At 48.9% G+C, this 23,104-nt stretch overlaps 1 protein-coding gene across 13 annotated transcripts in view; it reads right to left on the bottom strand.

The window, feature by feature from the left end:
• PPFIA1 (PTPRF interacting protein alpha 1) overlaps positions 1-23,104 on the bottom strand; it is a 58,606-nt gene that overhangs the window by 12,710 nt on the left and 22,792 nt on the right. For 5 of the 13 annotated variants that reach the window (XM_080642888.1, XM_080642887.1, XM_080642883.1 and 2 more), the window contains 14 exons: positions 21,589-21,720; positions 20,143-20,205; positions 19,092-19,171; positions 17,182-17,317; positions 15,867-16,090; positions 14,577-14,805; positions 12,395-12,424; positions 9,169-9,320; positions 7,658-7,830; positions 7,244-7,337; positions 3,003-3,084; positions 2,709-2,909; positions 1,217-1,279; positions 718-744 (listed from right to left, as the gene is read on the bottom strand). In XM_080642888.1, the coding sequence (XP_080499014.1) occupies positions 718-744; positions 1,217-1,279; positions 2,709-2,909; positions 3,003-3,084; positions 7,244-7,337; positions 7,658-7,830; positions 9,169-9,320; positions 12,395-12,424; positions 14,577-14,805; positions 15,867-16,090; positions 17,182-17,317; positions 19,092-19,171; positions 20,143-20,205; positions 21,589-21,720 (1,686 nt within the window). Of the gene's footprint in view, positions 1-659; positions 745-1,216; positions 1,280-2,708; positions 2,910-3,002; positions 3,085-7,243; positions 7,338-7,657; positions 7,831-9,168; positions 9,321-12,394; positions 12,425-14,576; positions 14,806-15,866; positions 16,091-17,181; positions 17,318-19,091; positions 19,172-20,142; positions 20,206-21,588; positions 21,721-23,104 lie in introns of all 13 variants that reach the window. The other 8 variants (XM_080642879.1, XM_080642890.1, XM_080642885.1 and 5 more) reach the window with 4 other exon arrangements.

A 23,104-nucleotide genomic window follows, 5' to 3' on the forward strand; every position in this document is an offset into this window, starting at 1 on the left:
AGATACACAATTAATCTCCAGACCCGTGCACAATGCCTTTAAGGAGAGCCTCGGGAGAAAAGGCCTGTCCACACCTCCCGGCTCCAAGGTGCTGCTGAAATGCACAGCACCCACGGCAGTGCTGGCGGACTCAGGAGGGAAGCCACTGCTTAGTACAGCTGCAAACCAGCTGGAGCTGAAGAAACGGGAAGCTGAAAATCTAGAAGTACACTAAGCGAGAAGAAGCCGAACTGAGGTTTCCATAGGAGGAAAGCTGTTAGTTAGCTCACACAGTGTTAGGAAAGTACCCACACAGACTCAGAGGTGAGCCTCTGAACCTACTTGTGTTGTTAATTTATTAGAACTGTTTTCCCATCAGCAGATCTTATAACTACAGTGACTCTACTGGGGACTGAAATATCTAATCTCAGGAGCTGCTGAGTCCACAGGACTTTGCATAAAGGCCGCACGTCACGCAAAGTGATCTATGTTCATGAGAGTGAACCACTGTGGCTCCCGAAAAGAAAGCTGAGAAATGTTCAAAATTGTCCATGAGACATCCTCTTTGCACTCTTGAATCCTATACTTGGCTTTGACTGATGCTTTCAAATCATTAACATTATTAGGAATAAATTAAGATGTTAAAAACGTCAAGAAAAGTAAATTACAAGTTTTCATACTCCAATTCTTTTTGTTGCTGTACATATAGTGAAGAATAGATTATAGAAAGTCTCCAACCTGAGCCCAGCTTCCCTCCTCATCCTCCTGATGTTACGTGGTTAGGAATGCAAGAGAACATACACATACGGTTAGTACTGTGAGCTCAGGAACGCAAAAAAGTGAACGCGGGCAGTGCAGCTTCACCAGGGGAAGCTCAAACAGCACAAGCATCATGCAGAACTCATGCACGACCCACACCCCCTCTCGCATGCGAGGTCCACGCCCAGTGCACCCACTGAGGAGGAAACTTGGGTCAGGCCCCCACAGTGGGGACTAACCTGAGGTCTCCCCTCAAGAGAAAAGAATTCAATCTATTCTAAGCAGAGCCGGTCTACCAACTTTAAGTTCATGACAAAAAACCCACAAAAAACTAAAAGAAGATAAAATACGAATTCTATTGCACACATTTAACCCAGACCTAAAAGAAATGCTTATCGGGAACAATATGATGCAGATGACACTTTGTCCCTGCTCTGAACGGGATGCCCCGAGGGACACAAGCCCGGGCGGCACTGACCGTTCGTGGCGTGGCGGTGAGCGTCTCCATCTCTTCATGCGTTAACCAGACATTTCCTGTGGTCTAGGGTGACCCCATGACCAAGCCCATCCAGGGTAAGGGAAGCAGTGACAAAAAGGAAAGGTGGCAGACATGTAAGCCACAGGCACTTAAGAGGAGCAGGCGAGGCAAAGGGTGTTCTCTTCACCTTCGTTTTAGATATCCACATGGAAAGTGACATGTTACCACCAGCTCCCCCCTTTTACAGAGTAGCCACACCTCACTGACACTGTGCTGTCAACAGCATGAGAGCAGCCCACGCCTTCCGAGTGTACCTGCCATGCTTACCACCTGAGCTATGTGACAGGCACAGAGGAAACACATGTCGTACTCCTGAGAGCTGTGACTGTCGGTTCAATAGACTGAGTACAATCTGACCAGACAGCATAAAGAGCACAGCACAAAAGCAGGCTTCGGTTATGGGAAGACGAGTCTCATCAGGTGCCCGCCATGAGTGGCCTCTCGCCTGGGCAACCTCGCGTGGGGGCATCAGGAGGCTGGGAGCTGGGCTGTGTCCACAGAACGGCCCCCTCCCCTCAGCTGGCCTAGGAACAGGCCCTAGCCCCGGCATCCTCAAGGAACAGCTCCCCTGGTCTTGGGGTACAGGGAAGGCTCCCCCAGGGGAAGTGTGCTCTCACTGTCCACTCAGGAGCTGTCTTTGTCACGAGTTTATGAAACACTGGGGAACCACCGGCCCCTTCCTTCCTAGAAAGGCCAATCTGAGGTGAACTGGGACAAGCCCACGGGACAAGAGCATCTGGGCAGCAGCTGAGACAGGGGTGCTGTTCACCCCGCCTTCCCTACGAAACAAAACCAACACATGCGCTCTTGACTCCCTGTGAGGAGCAGCCGCGTGTCCGAATCGGGCCTTGGCCTCCACTCAGACGAGTGTCTGTGTGGCTCCGGGGGCCTGATCAGGTCATTTCTCCAGAGCAGACTCAGAGCAGAGAGGCCCAGAGCCAATGCCAGAGCTGCCTGGACCCCAGTCACCGAGCATGTGCCCCTGAGGTATGTTTTTAACTTTTCAACCAGCACCCTTCTGAAGGATGTTCAAGGTCTCCCCGTGCGGGAAAGTGAGCAGACCATGCTGGCGCACCTGTTGGGTCAGGACTGCTCACACCCCGTGCTCACAGGGGCTCCGGCCACCCAATGGGCAGCACCTGCAGGCCGAATACATCAGTAGAGAAACACTGGTTATAATACAACTGGGGATCTAAGCTTTTTTCCTTCACTTTTCATAAATTTCCATTTAAATGTGATCACCACTTTTCTACGTTTTCAAACTCCTTCCGTATTACAATGCCACTGTAGCAAAGCTGCTGTAAAAGCATTCAATCAAGTGTCTTTTAACCACCCAATTGTCACAAATAAGAAGCTGTAAAGTTTTTGAATGCTAAAATCTTAAACTGGAACCTTGGGTGTATTTCTAAGGAAGCAGGGGACTGACACGTACCGTCCTGGACGTGGGTGGGGCCGACGGACTGGTTAGGGACATGATCTCCTGGATGGCCAGCCGCAGCTTCAGCCGGTGCAGAGGATTGCTGATGCCGATCTCCCGCTGGATCTCCGTGTCCGACAGGGCCGACATGATGGCCCCGCTCTTCACGTTGGCTCGGCACGCGGCCACATACCAGGCCGGCATCCCCACCCAGAGCTAGAGACAGGAAGTGTCAAGGCTGGGTTAGGCTGAGAATATGAGGGGAATCACCCGCGCAACACCCTCACTCCCGATGAGAAGGAGGCGTACCTCCAGCCACACGACCACAGTGGGCCCGTCCCATTGTGCAAAAGGCAGACCTTGTCTCCGTGCTTCCTCGAGCAGCTCGTGCCTGCAAATAACAAGACACTCGAAATCAGAGTCCCTACTATACGCATACATAAAACACGATGACAGAGTTCTCTCCGTAACTGCTCCGAAGTGTAGGAGTGCATGCCCATCACTCCTTTAATCTCCCACTTATTGCTGGTTTGTTGCAAACTACAAAGAATGCCTAGAGGATGAAATGCTGACTGGCTCCTCCATCTCCACAGCATCGTCTCCTTGCAGAATGAAGAAAGAATTATCACCAACTTATAAACCCAGCAGTCTCTATCCGAGGCAGGGCGTTCAAGTGAAAGCACCTCGCTCCCCTTCTGAGCAACGAGGAGGAGGAGGAAGCTGCAGCTGGTCTGAACAAAGGTGCTGCCTCTGGGACAGCGCCACCAACGTTCAGCTTTACCAACACGAGAACAATGCAGGTTTTTGAGACTAATGGGCCAACGGGGCAAGCCCGCGACGAACTGGATTTGGGCTATTTCTATTCTCTACTGCTATTTAGCTAACTAGGTGCTTGCAGAATGATGATACTGGGTCATCCCGTGCTCTACTCCACAGGCTTCATATCCAGAAAACTGACATCCCCACAACTTCCATCTGTACACACTGGGAAGACAGGAGCCAGAGACACAGAGGCAATGCCAGCTGCCACAAGGCAGTCAGCAGGGGGAGCCCTGGGACCTGTGGGGTCAGAAGTTCTCTGCAGGCCTAATTTCAAAATCCCCAAACCATGTTTACCATATTCACATCTTTAAAAATGATTCTTTTTTTTTTTTTTTAACATATTTTATTGATTTTTTACAGAGAGGAAGGGAGAGGGATAGAGAGCTAGAAACATCGATGAGAGAGAAACATCGATCAGCTGCCTCCTGCACACCCCCCACTGGGGATGTGCCCGCAACCAAGGTACATGCCCTAGACCGGAATCGAACCTGGGACCCTTCAGTCCGCAGGTTGACGCTCTATCCACTGAGCCAAACCGGTTTCGGCTAAAAATGATTCTTCATCACCGGTGTTTCCATCTCTTTCTCCCTCCCCATCCCCACCTCTGAAATCAATAAAAATATGTTTTTTTTAAAAATGATTCTGTCATACTGGCTGGAGTGGCTTGGTTGGAATGTTGTCCTGTGAACTAGAAGGTTGTTTGATCCCGTCAGAGTGTGTACGGGAAGGCAGCTGATTGATGTCTCTTTCTCTCTCTCTCTCCCTCCCCCTTCCTCCTCTAAAGAGACATTTTGTCTACTGACAACATAGTTGTGTAAGAGATAGCCACCCGTTATGAGCCTCGTTTTGCTCCTTTGTTGTCTATTTATAAGACTCTCTAGAAGACACTTTAACATGGAAGCCTGGGAAAGAGGACAGGACCAGCGGAGGAAACAGGTCCATCAACCCCGTGTGCCTGGACCTCCGAGTCACCTTCAAATTCCTGGGTCATTTTCAGTTACTTTCCTTAACCATTTCCAGAGAAACCTACCCATCACCGTCACATGCATGCACACGCGCACACACACTCCCAAGTGAGATCTAAGCACACGTTGGGGCAAATAACTCAACGAAGGCTGTCTTCTACAGCCAAGAGTCAAGCACACCTCCTGAGAATTACAAAGTAAGTCTAGAAAACAGAATGAAATGCCAGCTTCCGGGAGCAGGGGTGGGAGGACCAAGCTGCACCACCCAAATCTTAGTGCTTTCATTCCAGAAGATTGAGGATGTGAAATAAAACGCATAAGAACATCTAAGGCTCGAGAACTTCCTAGCATGGCTCCAAGAGGTAAAAGGCCCAGTTCCAATGGCAAGTGCCAGAGCCGAGTGGCAATTCCCTGCATCACTGTCCAGCTCACAGACACCAACTTCCAATCAGACTCTGCTGGCCAGTGCTTTCTACACATCCCACTTAAAATCCCCATGGCTCTGTGAGCAGCATTTCATTTAAAGCATTGTTGCTGGTGTGTGGGTCAGGATAACTGTTCTGATTTCTGAGAGGAGAACTAAAATGAGGTAAAGGAAGTCAGCTGGCAAGTCTAGGGGCTAATGGCAAACAGACCGGAGTGGAAAGGTCACCTGGCTCAAGTGCAACCCTGGGCCAGTGCCCAGAGGCCCGGGTTGGACTGGTGTTGGCTACCCAGTGGCCAGATGTGCCACAGATCCCACCAGGTTTCAACCCGTACAAGACCCCGTCTCACCATCTCAACACCGCTCTCGATTGGAATTCCTCCCATTCTCAAGTCCAGCGCTCACCTCAGACCACAAACCTCGTTTCCTATTGCAGCAGACGGTTTGGTTTCATTGCTCAGCCCACTGGGACCCAGGTTCAGCCTACCTAGCTCACCTGCACACCCTGGATATGGTCAAACCAACACACACCCTGCTCTGAGGCAGAAAGGAGCCAGAGAAATGTGCACCCATGATTCCCTGGTGCCTTTTCCTGGGGTATCACAGCGCCTGAGCTCCCCTATAGAAAGCTATTCCCACAGTTATTACTTATTTTCAGAACCAAGACAATTCAGAATTAAAATTTAATAAATAGATTATAATACTGAGAGTCTACTTAAGATTACCAAAACAAAATCTGGCCCTGGCTGGAGTGGCTCAGTTGGTTGAGTATCGTCCCGTATACTGAAAGGTCGCTTGTTTGATTCCGTCAGGGCACACACCTACAATGAGGGTTGGGTCCTCGGTGAGGATGCATAGGGAGGATCTGATCAATGTTTCTATCTCACAGCGATGTTCCTTTCCCTCTCTCCCTCTCTAAAATCAATAAAATCAGCTCTAGCTGGTTTGGCTCAGTGGACAGAGTTTCGACCTGCCGATTGAAGGGTCCCGGGTTCGATTCCAGTCAACGACACATGCCTGGGTTGCAGGCTTGATCCCCAGTGGGGGGTCGTGCAGGAGGCAGCCGATCAATGATTCTCTCTCATCATTGATGTTTCGATCTCTCTCTCCCTCTCCCTACCTCTCTGAAATCAATAAAAATACAGTATATTTAAAAAAATAAAATAAAACCAATAAAAACATTAAAAAATAAATCTGAAGGGGATAAAAAGGGCCACATAGCACATTTCCTGCCGGTGACTAGAGTGAAGAACCAGTTCTGAGTGCTGGCCAGCAGTCCCCGCAGTGCTGTGGTGGTGCACACAGTGAGATCTATTTCCGGATGTGTCTTATGAACAGCTATGTGGACAGGTGTTTAGCTAACACTTACAGGCTATGAGGCACACAGTAACTTTCCTGACACCCCAGAGCTGATCTGTGGGTGGTGGATTCAGACTCAGATGCTGAGGCTGAGCCCCACTAAACCATGACAAGCCCTCGCTGGACAACTTCCTAAGGTGGACTGGGAATTCACACAGGAGGCCTTTTAAAATTTCATAGATGCTCTAGGCCAAGCATGTCAAACTCAAAGGCTAACACAGGACAAATAAACAAGGTTTAAGTTTATGTGGGCTGCAAAAAAAACAAAAGCTTCAATTTTCATAGAAACATAGGTTTATTTCTATAGAGACACGCTGAATACAAAGGGCTGAAATAAATGAGTCATCGTTAACATAAAATAATAAAACATTTTAATAAAAATTAATATTTTTTCTTGAACTTTAACTTACCAGACACGGAATAACTGCACAAATTAATAAGCGTAAACGCAAATAAACCTATTTTTCTTATTCTCCGAAAGCGAAATATTTCTTGTTATGCACACCAAACAAGTCAGTACAAGACTAATGACGTGGCAATCGGCTGCTAAAACATTCGCTGCTAGTATTAGTGGAGAGGAATGGTGCGCCTGCACTTAAGGCGCGTAAAGAAAATGAATGCAACATGATTATAGTAACCAGTCATTAGCGAACGTTGTAGTTCGTTATTCATAATTATGTATAACAGGATATTGCAAAAATTAAGTTACAAAGCTTTTATTAAAACGTTTCTTACATGCCATTATATTGGCTGGGCCGCAAAAATATTCCTTGTGGGCCCGTGCGGCCTGAGAGTTTGACATGCTTGCTCTAGAGTCTAGAGTAGACCCTTAAAAAGTACAGTTTAACAAAGGCTTTAGGTTAATCTTTAGAAGATAATATATACATGTAGCTAGATGACACATTTAATACATAAACATTAGGTAAAACTCAGGCACGATAAAAAAAACTATTCAGTGAGTTGAACAATAAAACACTTACTTTTTCTGAAGTTTGCGATTTTTCTCAGCCTGTCCTCCCAATTTGCTAAGTCCCAAGGCGTCTTGAGATGAGTTTTCTGTCTCTGAAATGCCAGCTACGAGGAAGCAGAGTGGTCGAAAGAGAGGAAATCAATATGGCCACCTTAAATGGTTTCATCAACAGGTGGACAGTGTGAGCAGGTAGAGTGAAAAACTCTACAGGCTGTTTCTGATGTCACGAAGATGCCCAGAGAAGTAAACCGCTTACTTCCACGATAGGCTGTTATTCAGGACACAGAAATGTTACCGTGGCTCTCTGGTTTGTAGGTACGCACGGAAAAAATGTACGGGTCCCTGGCCTAGGCCCCAGGAGAACACCCAGCTGGTATGGCAGACCCCATGCAGGACGGACGGGGCACACAGCAGGCACACCGACCTTGTCCCAGCGCCTCCTTGCCGATGTGCCCAGGGCGCATCTTTTCCTTCTTGCCAAACAAGCGGCCGATGGAGGACTTGATGCCCTTCTTCTTGGGGGCTTTGTGGAGCGAGTCCTGGCTACTGTTACTGCTGCTGGGGTTGCTCACCGGGCCATCCTGTGAGCCTGTAGAGCTTCGGGGACAGAAAATGATCTTTAACAAGTGCCCTTGTCACAGGAACCAGAACTCTCCACGTTTTTAATACCCGCTCGCACACTTCACCACAAACATCTCTGTCTCTTCTGCGACACCTACTTCACAGAACACACATGCCCGGAAGTTTGGGCTCCTGTGTCCCCTGACGGAGACCTGTTTCTGGGAGGCCGAGGTTCTGGGCCTGAGAGACTCCTTCCGAGGAAGGCGGTGCTCCACACCACCTGCCGCAGAGGGCACCTCTCAGCTAGTGACACGGCAGTCCCCACTCTCTGCAGCTCCCTTGGCCTCCCTGAGTGCAACTGTCCTGGCCGTGGAAAGAAAGCAAGAGTAACCAGCTGCAGGGCTGTCTCACTGGGCTCCTGAGGGCAGACACCAGGAGCAGGAAGGACGACGTGAAGTCCCTGAAGCTGAAAGGTACAGGGGCACCTTAAAGCCACCGACTGCCTCACAGGGGTGGCCACCAGAAACATGCCATATGCGGGGCAAACGCTCCCACAAGAATAGAAAGTTCGTTCTCAAAACAGTTGATTTGTGGAGTCTGAAGAAATGAGGTTTTCCTAAAATGGCTGATCTGGTCTTAGTCTGCCTTCCTGCACTGCCTCTACCAACCACGCCTGCACTCTTGGCATCACCGCAGCTCCAGGGCATGGACCACATGCTGAGAACACCATTCAAATGAACGCTACTGAATTAGCCAGTTTTTCTTTAAATCATTGTTCTGACTTTTTTAATCAAGAAAAGATCAATAGTTTTGGCCAGTGTTGCCAAGTGGTCAGAGCCTTGGCCTGCAGGTTTGTTTCCCACCAATCTGGGCGCGTGTGCAACCAATCGATGTGTCTCTCTTACATTCATGTTTCTCTCGCTCTCCTCTTCCCTCCCTCCCGACCACTCTCTCTAGAACAAACAAACAATGGAAAAATATCCTCAGGGTGAGAATTAACAACAAAACAAAATCAATAGCTTGCCCGGCTGGTGTGGCTCAATGGTTGACTATCAACCTATGAACCAGGAGGTCACCGTTCAATTCCCAGTCAGGGGACATGCCCAGGTTGCATGCTTGATCCCCAGTGGGGGGTGTGCAGGAGGCAGCTAATCAGTGATTCTCCCTCATCATTGAAATTTCTCTCTCTCCCCCCATCTCCCTTCCTCTCAGAAAGCAAAAAAAAAAAAAAAAAAGATCTTAAAAACAAAAGAGGGAAGGAGAATGGTTTCTTTAAAAAAAAAATCTTTCTTAATGCTGAAAATTCAGACAAGTATGTTTCCATGGTGACTGGCTCCGCCCACCCCTTACTTCCTATAGACTGTGCCTCCTTACTTCCTGAGGTCCCGGATGTCCTCGTGGCTGACCGTGTGCAGGGCTCCTTTATGCAGCCTGTCCAAGCGCAGGGACCTCGGGGAGGGAGGAGGGGATGTTTCACATTTTATCGTTGTCTTATCATCTCGTACCTCTTCTCGGGAAGCTGGCAACTGAGGGGTGGAGATAAGTGTAAACTTAGTTAATAGACTTGACCAAAAAAATGAAAAACCACATAGGCTTTAAATTACAATCATACACTTATTTGAAAACCTACTGGCTCTGCTTTCCTCCGAGTACAAAGCTGTCTTGGGCTAATGACATTTTAAAGGCGTGTCTTGTTCACAAGACACAAGGCCACACACCACCAAGCGCACAGCTCAGAGCCTGGCTCCAGTCGCCAGCCGCTGCACGCAGGTGAATGTGGGCCCTGGCAGGACACAGGGACATTCCCGTTCCCGAGCCTCCAGGCAGTCTGAGGGCCTGCCCTACCCAGGGACCCAGGACACCATGGGGACAGCCACTGATGGCATGGCAGAGACCTGGACCATATCATCACGGACTAGGCGGCATTCGCTCTCCCCAGTGGGGAGGGGAGAATGTGTCGATCTGGTACCCTTCAAAAGAAATGCCAGCAAAGGCAGAACCCTTTTGGGCAAAACTATCCAGACGTTTTTGTTTAGAAGGAAAAAAAGAAACAGCTTGTACCATGACCCAGTACCATTTTAAATAATGATTCAAATTACTGGAGTCTGTAACAAACAATTAAAAAAGTGAAAAGGTGTGTCTGGCTCATTTCTCAATAATGTTTAGATTGAGTGTCATAACTGAAACATTATATGCGGTTGAAAAACAATGTGTTCACTCTGGTTCAGAGGAAATAATCCTAAGTTTTCACTAAAAGATGGTCTCCATGGTCTGGAAGATTCTAGGTGTGCTGGGATGTGAGTATGGGAAGCAGGGTGGTGGCAATAGCATGGGGAGCGGATGGACCCTCAGGACTCATGTACCTATTTGAGTTTTGTGGTGAGGTCAGGGCTGGACATCACAAACTGCGCCTCGCAAGCACCTGTGTGCACAAAGAGACTTGAGCAGCCAATGTTCGCCTTTTGAAAATGATGCTGTGTACATAATATCGACCCACTGCATCCCAGTGGCTCAGTGATGACCAAGTGAATTAGTGCAGAACAGAGCTGAGGTCATTCAAGACATAACCATCAGCAACAGCTGGGCAATTCTGCGTCCTCTCCTGATTTCCAACCATCAAGGCTACAAAATGGCTAAACCTATCACTGTGAAACTTAGGGGTGGATTTCAGATGCAGGTTAAAACAATGATCTGTGAAAACCCAACAACAAAGAACAGGATGGAGAGTGACCCCTGTGGCTGAACTGACCGTAAACTCCATGAAGACCAGCAATTGCCCAAGCAAAGGCCACCCCTCGTTCAAAGCCCAGTGACATGATGAGTCCATTGCTAAGGACATCTCCAGGCTCACCCCATGTGGCCTGGCTGGACCTCTCCCTCTGTGCTCCTCCTGGAAGGTGCACCCCATGCTGGACTAAAGTCTACGTGCCATTTCAGACTTGATGACAAGGGGAGGCTCCGTGGAGCTGGGAAGTCATCTGGGCATATCCAAGGACACTGGGGAGTAAAAAGGTGCCATTGCATACCCATTGGCCGCGTCTGCATGGCGCCAGGCACTCGGCACATACATCTGATTGCATCCTCACAACCACCCCAGAGCAGTCATGACAGGACAAATATAAGTGAGCTAAGATTTAGAAGAAAAAAAAAGTAACTGGAAATAGAACATTTTCACCAAAAATTTCTGTTATTCAGCCCTAGCTGGTTTGGCTCAGTGGATAGAGCATCAGCCTGTGGACTGAAGGGTCCCAGGTTTGATTCCAGTCAAGGGCACATGCCTAGGTTGTGGGCTCGATCCCCAGTAGGGGGTGTGTAGGAGGCAGCCAGTCAATGATTCTCTCTCATCATTGATGCTTCTCTCTCTCTCCCTCTCACTTCCTCTCTGAAATCAATAAGAAATAAACAAATAAACATGTTATTCAAAATTTACTAGAGAAACAGTACAAATTATACTTATAGTTGTCTATTCTAAGCCAAACTTCTCTATTCTTTAGCTATTGCATGTTCAATGAGTTGATATCGACAGTCTTGAGTACAAAGGGGCCCGTCAGCGAGCCCAAGTTCCCACCAGGCTGTCCTGCCCGGGGACAGATCAGTACACTACTTCCTTCACTGAGAAAGCCTTGCTAGCAAGGAAAGTGAAGTACGAGCCAGCAGGACGGGAGGGTGTGCTCTGGGCCTGTCGCTAGTGTAGGCTCTTCATCAACTGTGGCCTGTGCGCAGACAGGAACAGCCCATGGCCACCCAGGAGCATGCTTTCTGTCATTATCTTCATTTCACAGGAGCGTAGAGCAGGGCACCAAGAGTGCGAGGAGCACAGCCAGGCCACAAACCACTCGGCGACAGAGCTGGAACTTCACCACAAGACGTCCCTAAATCGCCATGCTACTCTGCGCAGGGGAGGGCTCACACGCACTGACCACCTGAAGGGCTGTCCGTGAGTGCGCGAGCAGACAGGGTTGGGAGGGGGTACAGACTGGTCCAGAGCGTGATGATCACAAGGAAGACATTTGGTTCCATCCTCTGAGAACAGGAAGGCCCAATTCATGGTCATCTATGTGGAGAAGAGGCCCTGATCCCCCTGGCAGGGATGCTGCAAATGAGCCCAGAGCATCTGGGAAAAGGCAGGCTGGAAAGCGACGTGGCCAAGTGTCCAGGCTTTGAAACCAGACTGATCGTACTGCACTGTTTCCTGACTGTGCGACCGTGGGCACAGTGCGTGACCTCTCCAAGCCTCAGTTCCCAAGTCTGTAAAATGGGGGTAACAACAGAAACCTGTGTCCCAGGGTGTGTGTGAGGATCAGATGACTTACTAACTGCTACTAGCTATGATTATTAAAACCGGTTTTTCTCAGACGTAAGATCCATGGTTCTGCTTTAATACTCAAACACCACGTTTGTTATAAACATGAAAGCAGCGACTGAAAGGCAACCAGGTGGGAGGAAGGCCAACGCTTATGCTTGTCACAGGTTCTGTGAAACCACCAATGACCTATTTCTACTAGTAACAGCGTCATCACCTGCCCTCGGTGTGCATGTATATACAGTGACAGACACTCTTCACAGAGAAACAAAGGCACATTACATCACGAAAATTTACCTTTCTACGATGTTTCCTTAAATCACTAGGCTGACAGATGCATGCAAAGAAAGGAAGAAAAACCAGGTTTACTGCACACTTTGATGTTAAAATCCAATCATCAGTATATACAGGCAAATATATTTAAAAAAGAATGACAGGACAAATGTAAGTGAGCTAAGATTTAGGAAAAAATATAACTGGAAATAGAACATTTTTTTCACCAAAAATTTAAATATAAGCTATTCAAAATTTACTAGAGAAATACCACAGATTATTGCAACATAAATTCTATTACAACATACAAGATTAATTAAAATAATGCAATCTATGCAACAAAGAGCCCTAATAGTTGTCTATTCTAAGCCAAACTTCTCGATTTCTTCGTTTTTCTTAATGAAAAACAAGTTACACTTCAAACTATCAGTCTAATACCTGTTATAAAACTGAACAAACCTACTTTGAGTTAATCACTTGTTGGATATTAATATAAAATCCTTGCCTAGAATTTAAAGTGCTCAAAAATAAATTTATTGACTACAGCAGGGAACCCCCTGAAAATCTGTAAGACTAAAAGCTAGAATAGCAGGTGGAATCTTCACATTCTTTAATTCATGATCTTTAAATTAGAAAAGTAGTCTGTTAAAAGTATTAACTGTGCGTGTTCAGTAAGTTGATGATGCTGATAGTCCAGAAAGTACACTGTTTGTGTCAAGAGTCCATTAATCCTACACTTAGTGGATTATTTCTTCACACCTATAGAGGTAACATTTCACTTACGAATTATACACATCCTACAGTTTTAAGTAAAACCACTCTGATCCATCTACATCATGCCTATATCCTCACCTACTATACAGTGATACACTAAAATGTATCGTCATTGCGGGGAAAAACACTATTCAATGAAAAATGAAGAAAAAGCATAAAGTCACCAATGAGCTGAGCTTAAACAGTCACACCCCATGGACCGCACGGCCGCCGTCACCTGGGCCTGTGGTGGAGGGTATTGCAGCCAGCGAGAGCGGAAGGGAGGGGAGGAATAGGCTACCGGGGGATGGGGGACAGGGGAATTGAGGCCTGGATCGATGGTGATTAAACAAACCAAAGTATGATGCAGGAGATCAAAACCAAATGCAGCAGACACTGGCCAGCCAGCATGCAGAACTACACACAAGGGGAAAATATCCAGCCTGCTTATAAATTCTCAGAGAAAATAAACATGAAACCATAAGTGAAATTGTCAGAGAGTTTAAAATACTAGCTACTTAGCTAATGATGCAAGTTATAGAGAGTATGTCACATGGCACCGGAATGATGCAGAGCTGATGTGGCTATCTGCTGGCTATCAGTGTGGCTGAGGGTGGCTGTGGGTGGACAGGAAGGCTGGGCGGTGCGGCTGCAGGTGAAGCGGGGCAGTGTGGCTGAGGGTGACTGTGGGTGGACAGGAAGGCTGGGCGGTGCGGCTGCAGGTGAAGCTGGGCAGTGTGGCTGAAAGTGAGCATGGGTGGGACAGGAAAGGTTGATGGTGTGGCTGCACAGCACGCTGTCAGTCAGTGTGCAACGTGAGGCAGTGCTCATGCAAACCTAAACTAGATAAGTGAGCAAGGGTATCGCTTTGTCACCAGGAGCCATTAAGGTCACTGCATTTCCAGATGCTTCCTAGGAAGTCACTTGGCTCTTCATGGATGGATGGTGGTCTCCCAGGCAGCACTGGTCCTGGGCAGGCCACCAGGCGCATGACGAAGAGGACCGGTCTGCCTTGCTTGGTTGCTGTTTTCTGACGGCAGGCCCTGTACTCTCCCTGTTAGGCAACCCTAATGTGAAGGAAGACGGCCTCGGCCTGGGCACACTTCTCTATGAGCTACGAGGCTGCCTATACTTACTCAGTTAACCGTCCATTCCTAAAAAACGGAAACGCTCCCCCTTGAAGCCGCCTTGCCCAAAGTTACCCAATAAAAACTTCCAAGATCATGATGACATGCTAAACTGGTCCTCCGAGAAGTAAAATTCAGTTGTCACCGTGCTGCTGTTGAATGACTGATGACATACCAGCTGGTTTTCAAAACCTTGGACTTCCAAGCATAACACATGCGAAGCAAAATACCTGATTTTCTTCTGGGTCAAACAAAAAGCCCATGTGCAGTGTCCGAGACGGAACTCGCTGGATGGGGAGTGCAACAGGGAACAGGCAAACACTTACCAGAGTCATGATGCCTAGTCTGTCCACTTCCCGAGCGGGGCTGTGCGGGATGCGTCGAGGGGTGGACCGACCGCTGTTCGGAGGGGAAGAGCCCGCGAGTGAGGATGCAGGATACGGAATGGAGCTCATGGATCTGAAACGACCGAGGTTGTCCAGGCTCCCACTGCCAACACGGCTTTCAATCTCCTCGGCCCGCTGCTCCGTGCTCTCCTTTTCCTCCTGAATCAACCTGGACACAGACAGGCCATCTGCCGTCAGCAGCAGCACCCATGCCAATGCGTAAAAACCGGGGGCAGGTGAAGGGCGTTTCTGCCATGTCAGCTGTACAAGAACAAGACCTGGTGGCTGCGCCACCTGAATCTATGGCAGGCTCCGCACGGGGCGCTCTTCACGTGGCCTCGGGACCAACCTGGTCATGGCTGCGCCCAACACCTAAGGCCTCCTAAGCCCAGGCAATTCTTTGAATTCTGCCCCTCAGATGGCCCACTCTTTTGTATATTTGCTACTAGAACGGCTGGGAGGTTTCTTTGATGAAACTAAAAGAATGCACACACCCGCTGTGACCAGCACTGTCCCACAATGCACCAGTCTCTGTGCTGTGTTAATTTAATACGACCAAGTGCAAATTACCAAGGGGATTTGCCAACCTCCATACCTCAGCTTTCCTGTTCTGAGTGGCTGTGACACACACACCAGCGCTCTGCAGGGCTGGAGGTTGCACACGTGTCAGGTAGAGCCACCCGACAGCCTCCCAGGTAGGCAAAGCCCCAAGGCCCTCTAGCTGGGTCCTCAGCTTTTGGGGATGGAACTGAACACCTCTCACCTGCCACAGCACCTTACACAAATGTGCCAACACCACAGTTGTACAGAGAAGGCCCTGGCTGACTGAATTCCATAACAAAGGGCAATCTCAAAACTTAAAAACCCTTCAAACAGAATTGAAGTATTATTATTCTAGACCCGTGGTAGGCAAACTGCGGCTCGCGAGCCATATGCGCTCTTTGGCCCCTTGAGTGTGGCTCTTCCACAAAATACCACGGCCTGGGCGAGTCTATTTTGAAGAGGTGGCGTTAGAAGAAGTTTAAGTTTAAAAAATCTGGCTCTCAAAAGAAATTTCAATCGTTGTACTGTTGATATTTGGCTCTGTTGACTAATGAGTTTGCTGACCACTGTTCTAGACCATTTACCAGTAGACAATGCTCGCCGCACCTGCTCCAGCCTGCTCTAAGTGGGGTACAGTTCCCCAGGGACACTGTGTGCGGGCATAATCCCATGTACAACCCCAGGTACCTGATCTCCTTGTTGATGGCGTCCAGCTGCTCCTGCAGCATCATGGCCAGCGTCTGAGCGTCGGCCTGCCCGCTAGGCGACAGCAGCGCCGACGAGCTGAAGAGAGTGTCCCCTTCATCCTCGCCGTCTGACAGATCGACATCGCTCTCAAACGCCTGTGCCACGTTGGCCAGGACGCTGGCTTGCTGGGCACGCTCCCAATCCTGCTCGTTCAGAGTCTGTACCTGTGAACAGAAACCCTATCTCAGCAAAGACGCAAGAGGATAACCACAGTCAGAGCAACTTAAAAGAAGTCAAAAGTTTTCAAAAATTTTTAAATCAAGCCCGAAAGATTCTTGAAAAATGGGCCACGCTACAAGTTGCTGGCGTCCATCAATATTAGCCAGTGGGAGGAAAGAAAAAGATTAGCCAGTGAATCTTAATTTAATTAGCTAGTGAATGCTCATTTAAGTTAAAATAAAATGCTTAGCCTGGCTGGCGTGGCTCAGTGGTTGAGCATCAACCTATGAACCAGGAGGTCAGGGTTTGATTCCCGGTCAGGGCACATGCCTGGGTTGTGGGCTCAGTCCCCAGGGGAGGGTGTGTAGGAGGCAGCCAATCAATGATTCTCATCACTGATGTTTCTGTCTCTCTCCTTCTCCCTTCCTCTCTGAAATAAATAAAAATATGCTAAAATATATATATACTCTTAAAAATAAATAAAAGATACTGTCGGCCCTTGAACAATACAGGGTTAGGGGTGCCAACCCCTTGCACATCAAAAATCCACGTATAACTTTTGACTCCCCCAAAACTTAACTACTGACAGCCCACTGTTGATTGAAAGCCTTATCAATCACATAGTCAATTAACACATACTTTGTGTTGTTATACACTGTACTCTTATAATAAAGTAAGCTAGAGGAAAGAACGTTAAGGAAAACACACTCACGGTGCTGTAGCTATTCATAGATACCGAGCCCTAAGTGTAAGTGGTCTGTTTACACGTTGGAAAATTCCACAGATAAGCTACCTGCACCGTTCAAACCCGGGTTGTTCAAGGGTTGACAGTACATGCACTCATTTATTCTTCACTACTACTTCAAGACTACTAATCGGCATTGTGTTAGATTAAGAGGTCATATTTTATTAGAATTTCCATCCTCTAAAAAAATAGCACACCTTAAAAGTAAACTTTTAGCTAGAAAAGGATGTGGGGGGAGGGAAAGAGAGAACGTGACCTATTGACACTGTAATTCCAAAACAGTCTCAAAACCATGAGGTAAACAGGTGACTTGTGCAGGCAGGTGACCCAGGGAGAAGATGGAGCCCTTGCCTTGGAAGGCTCGTCCCGCAGCGCTGCCACGCGGCCTTTCTGGGGGCGCCGCAACACCGCACTGCTGCTGTAGGAGTCCGTGGGACCGTCTGCCACGGGGAACCTGAAGTCTGGGACGCTGCCCAAGTGGGGTCGGCTGAAACATGGGGAAAAAAGCATTATTTCAAGAAAGTGAACTAACTTTGTTGGTCAGGCCAGACCTGTCAATCTGGGAAATAAATTTGCGGCAAGGTCTCCACGGCGGGCATGGAGGGGCCTCTGCTTGCTCCAGTGCCCACTCCCCGCCAATCTTTCCTCTTTCAGCCCCTCTAGGAGGGAAACCTCGATGCCCAGGGAAACCAATGCGACACCGCAAGTGTGACCCTCAGAACTGTCCCTTGGTCAGGCTGTGAGCCGGGCTCAGCTCCGCTTTCTCCCCGACTGACCAGGGGGCACACCCGCATGTCACTCCTGGCCTCCACTGCTTACTTTCCCTTCTGCCAACAACCACGGCGTGAGGCTGCCGGCCCCCAGACCCCCACCTGGGAGGCTGCCTCAAGTGCATCCTGGAGGACCTGCTGCAGGAGCCCCTGAACCCCAGCTGGCACTGACAGGAAGTGGACTTAGCAGCTTTCTTCCATGTTTCCGAATCCAAAGCACAGACCAGTGTGCAATCAGATTAGCAGACACTCAACACTGTTGGCTGGAGAAATCTCCCGAACAGTGGCCAGGCCTGGACACCCAGACGGAGATGCTGAAGGAGCCACTAGCTGTCCCCCAGGAGGCCTGCCGACAACCTGATCAGCGGGGGAAGGCGCGCACTGCCCAGAGGTCCCGCCTTCACTGGGCAGGGCACCACACTCAGTCCTGCCACCGTCATCTGGGAAACAAGGGCGCTGCCTTCATTTTCAAAAGTCCTTAAGGTCTGGGAGAGAAAACCCACCCACCTGGTCAAAGTAAGTTAACGGGGTCCCCTTGTGCCTGCACACACGACCTGCAGGGCCAGTGGGACATGCCAACTCATCCCCTTTTGGTTCCCACACCTCTACATTCTTTTGAGAATGTCTCTGAAATGCTGCTCAGACTTATTGCTAGTCTAGAAGATGTCCACGTCAGGGATTTCCTCTTTCCCTCGTTCCTCATAAACTGCTCCTTCCTCCTCAGCAGGGTTCCAGCTGCGGTGGGGCTGGGCCTCGTTTCACACCAGCAGAAAGCCACACGCCCAGTCCTACACGTCATCTGGATGATCCTCGGTCTCTCCAGAGTCCACAAGTGCCTACTCCTGACACCGCTCTCCAGGCTGCTTCGCCTCCCCACTGCCACCACCCTGCATCTAGTCCCCTCAGGAGCGAGGCTCTTGTCCACATGCCCAGTCTGTTTACGGAAGCCCGTCTTCAGCGTCTTTCCCACTCCGCCCCTGGGCTATCTCCTCTCGCTCCAGAAGGTCACAAAACAAGATGACTGACCCCACTGCAAAGTCACGCCCAGAAGCTGAGCTCAAGCCTGCTTCTCTTTACACTCCCAGCCAACGCCTGTCCCAGGCGCTCTGCACGGTGTCTTTTCTTACCTCCGGCTCCTCTGTGAAATCTGCAGGTCTGCCTCCTCGAAGCCTCTCCTGCCACTATCCCCCACCACAGCCTCTCCATCCCTGTGCCTGGGCCTGTCACCCCCGGGGTCCGATGCTCAGCTGAGGCCCTGGGCTTTGCCGGACTATCCCTACACCATCAGAGCCTTGTTCTGCTGGGCCTTCCAGCGAACACACCCAGACATGAACTGATCACCCCACCTTCCAAACCTCCTCCAGGCGCTGTGCCTGGCCTGACCTCTGGGGCCCAGCCAAGCTGCAGCCAGTGATGCTGCCCACCCAGCCAGGCATGCGCCCTGTGCACACATGACAGGGGCGGAGGCGGACTTGTAATTGGGGTTCATACCTGTGATGAAGGGAAGCACCTCTGAGCCGCATCTGGCTCAGTTCAGCCCTCAAAGCTTCGATGTTCAGTACCAGCTGATTCTGCAAAACAGCAAGTGACACCCACTGAAGGATGCAAATTCTTCCCACGATAGGTTAGCTCAGTGGTCAGCAAACTCATTAGTCAACAGAGCCAAATATCAACAGTACAACGATTGAAATTTCTTTTGAGAGCCAAATTTTTTAAACTTAAACTTCTAATGCCACTTCTTCAAAATAGATTCGCCCAGGCCGTGGTATTTTTGTGGAAGAGCCACACTCAAGGGGCCAAAGAGCCGCATGTGGATTGCGAGCTGCGGTTTGTCGACCACTGGGTTAGCTGAACAGTGACAAGTACCAAGCACTTTAATTCCAAGAACATTTTCTCCAGAAGTCCTAATGTAAACAGACCCCCCCGTAACTTCAGAACCCCCAACGAATAATTGCACACCTACACTCACCTACCATTTGTATGCTCAACCTCCTTTCTATACACTGCAAAACATTAAGTCAAGCTGACAAAAAGCTGTTCCAGGCACTCCTAAGCTGTGTCTCAGTGCTATCCCAAGTAGCTCCTATAGTGGCCACGTGTGCCATGGAGCACTCGAAGGAGACTGTAAAACACACTGGATTTCAAGCTTCATATGATAAAAAGCATGGGAAGTAGCTCATCAATTTTTATATTAATTACATGACAAAGTAACATTTCGATTCTACTGGGTTAAACAAAATTAATTTCACCTGTCCTTGTACTGTGTAAATATGGGCTGCTAGGATCACACGTGGCTCAGTGTGTTCCTACTGGCCGGGCCTGTGTTACATGGAAGGTTTGTGGTTCTGTCATAGCTTTCCCATGAAGCCAGAAGGAAGCAGTTCTGGGCCCCGTGCACCACCAGACTCACAGCCACGAGAGCAGTAGGCTCGCACAGAGAAGCCGCCCTCAGCACCACCCATGCCGCAGCGGTCACAGCAGCGCTGGATGCAGCTCCATTCTGCTCTCAATGGAGGTGTAAATGGGTTACAGACTTAAGTACCTTATCATGTTGAGTTTCTTCTAATTGCTTTTTTGCATCTTCAACTTCACGTACTAGAGAATTCTGAAAAAGACACAGTGCTTTAGTGTTTATTCGGGACAATGCTCCACGTGGTATCGGATGGCTACGTTTCTGTTTAAAATAATGAAGTACCTTAGCCAAGGTATGAGGCCTATGAATGTACTGCTGAGCAGCACCTCACTGCCGGAGTGAGGACAGAGGAGCTGTGAACAGTCCCTGGGAAGGTAGACTTCCTTTCTGACTCCTTCCAAATGTTGGAGCGGCACATTCATTTTAATTGTCACACTGGTCTGCAGCGGCCTTTAGGCCATCAGGGAAAGCTGACATGGGTTCAAATGCAGGGTTCAGCTCCCAGATAACAACATTCCTGCCTGTCCAGCCAGTGTAGCTTAGTGGTTGAGCGCTGACCTATGAACCAAGAGGTCATGGTTCGATTCCCAGTCAGGGCTTATGCCCGGGTTGTGGTCTCGATCACCAATGTGGGGCGTGGAGGAGGCAGCCAATCAATGGTTCTCTCTCATACCTTGATGTTTCTCTCTCTCTCTCCCCCCCTTTCCCTTCCCTTCTTCTCTGAAATCAATAAAAATTAAAAACATTCCTGCCTTTGGGCTGGCCCACTGATCAAGAACATATGTAACCAACCACCCTGTGCAGCTGACAACGCATTCCATAATGGGTTTTGTGTAAAATGAATGTGTCGCACCATCAGTAGAGATCACTGGTCTCTCACAAATGAGCATGACCAAGTGCCAATCCCAACAAAGATTTGGGGTCTCATCTCTAGGTACACTGGTGCCATCAGGACAATTTCATTGACCTGGACCCCACTGGCTCCCACTGGTGCTCTGACAGACCCTAGGATGCGCCTCCTCTCAGTCACAGCTAAGAATTCCATGGCGACAGCAGCAAGAGGCCAGGCTCAGACACTTTCCAAACCAAATGGAAAAGGCAGGTGGTAGAATGGGACTCTGAGACAGAAATCAACTTCCAATGCAAGAGCAACAAAGGGGTGAGGGTCAGGCACCCCAAAAGATTCTAGTGGAGGGGTTGGCAAACGGGGGCCTGTTGGCGAAATCCAGCCCACAGCCTCTTCCTGTCCATCAATTTTTATTAGAACACAGCCACACCAACTGATTTACATACTGTCTCTTTGGCTGCTTGCATGTTCATTGATTAGCATGGAATTATTTTACTCTGTTTGTAATTATTAGCAAAAGCGTAAAATATTTACTGTCTGCTCCTTGAAAGAAACGGTTTATTGACTCCTGCTCTAGAGAATAAGAATGACAAACAATTTTCCATGTACGCAAACTGTGCAAGGACATGGCCAGTGAGGGCCTCTTCCGCTGGAAGATACTGTCTGCTTTCTGCACTGGCACTGACCATTATGCATCGTGGGGCAGGAATGCCCTCGGGACAACCAACCTTCTCTTCCAAAGCAGCCATCCTCTCCTTAAGATGAAGCTGAAGTCTCTCATTCGATTCTGAAAGGAGCCTGTCAACAGTTTCTGATAAACGTTTATTATGTTCTTCATTCATCTTTTCTCTCTGCCGTGCCTAAAACAGGAGAAACAAAAACTTAGCGCCCTGGCTGATTTGGCTCAGTGGATGGGACGTTGGCCTGTGGACTGAGGGGTCCTGGGTTCCATTCCGGTCGGGGCACATGCCCAGGTTGCGGGCTCGATCCTCAGTGGGGGGCATGCAGGAGGCAGCCGATTATCCTCATCATTGATGTTTCTCTCTCTCTCCCCCCTTCTTCTCTGAAATCAATAAAAATACATTAAAACAAAACAAAAACTTAGCAACTTCCAGCAAAGGCAGGATCATTATTTTAAAAGTGCCAAGGGCCGATGGTGTGGTGATCGGTGCCGTCAGCCCCTAGGCTGTCCCTCCCAGTCGCCTGCAGTGACGACAGGAGGGACCTACTCGCAAGTGCAGAGCCGCAGGGACGAGTCTGTGAGAGATCACCAGTGAGAAGGTGCTATTGCTTCTGCTGAACGAAGCACTCGTGGGCCTCAGGAACCCTTCCAGTCAACTGCCAGACTGACTCAGGAGGCAGACTGACATGCAGGAACAAGGGTGTTTATGGGGATCAGATTATGTACACACTGGTGGAGGACCTTCCCCGCGTGTCAATAGAAGCCTGGGTCTGGATTCAGGGGAGAAAAGAATTTAATCCACAAAGCAAAAAGTAAAAAAGTTCATTTTGGAAAAAAGTCAGTGGTAATAGAGACACTTTCACTTGTTTTTCTTTATATTCCTACATCTCTTGAACATTTTATAATGAAGATTTATATTAAAAAATTACAAATACCTCAAATAATTTTAAAACGTATTAGCAAAGTTGATAAGTCTATAAGTAAAAACCATCACCCATTTCCTGGTTTAAAAAGCTTGTTTTTGCCCCATATCCTAAGTGCAGAGACGGGAAGTGCCAACAGGCAGCCAAGTCAGGGTGGGCCACTGGAGCGTGGCCAGAGGCTTCCCCAGGGAGAGGGCAGCGTGGCCAGGGGCTGAGAGGCGTGCTCAAGCCACGCTGCCCGGATAGGAGTGGTGAACCCCCAAGAACTCCCTGTGGGACTGTGCTTCAGCTTCCTCATCTATAAGATGTGGGTGCCAGTGCCTCCCTTTTTTCCATGGCTTTGTAAGAGAAAACCATGCCTAACACGCTGCAGCCACCACCTGGAGGAGACCCCATACCATAAGGTGTTAACATCCCAATATTTTGAGAGCAAAACTTAAGTTTCCTTTGAATTGCCTTAGTTATAAACAGAATCCCCATCTCAGCACCTGTCCTTCAACTCTGTAAGCCAGTACTGAAAATAATAGAGTGGCCCAAGCAGTGTGGTTCAGTGGTTGAGAGTCGACCTATGAACCAGGAGGTCACAGTTCAATTCCCGGTCAGGGCACATGCCCAGGTTGTGGGTTCAATCCCCAGTGT

Source organism: Plecotus auritus (genome assembly GCF_963455305.1).
Source record: "Plecotus auritus genome assembly, chromosome: 9".
NCBI lineage: Eukaryota > Metazoa > Chordata > Mammalia > Chiroptera > Vespertilionidae > Plecotus > Plecotus auritus.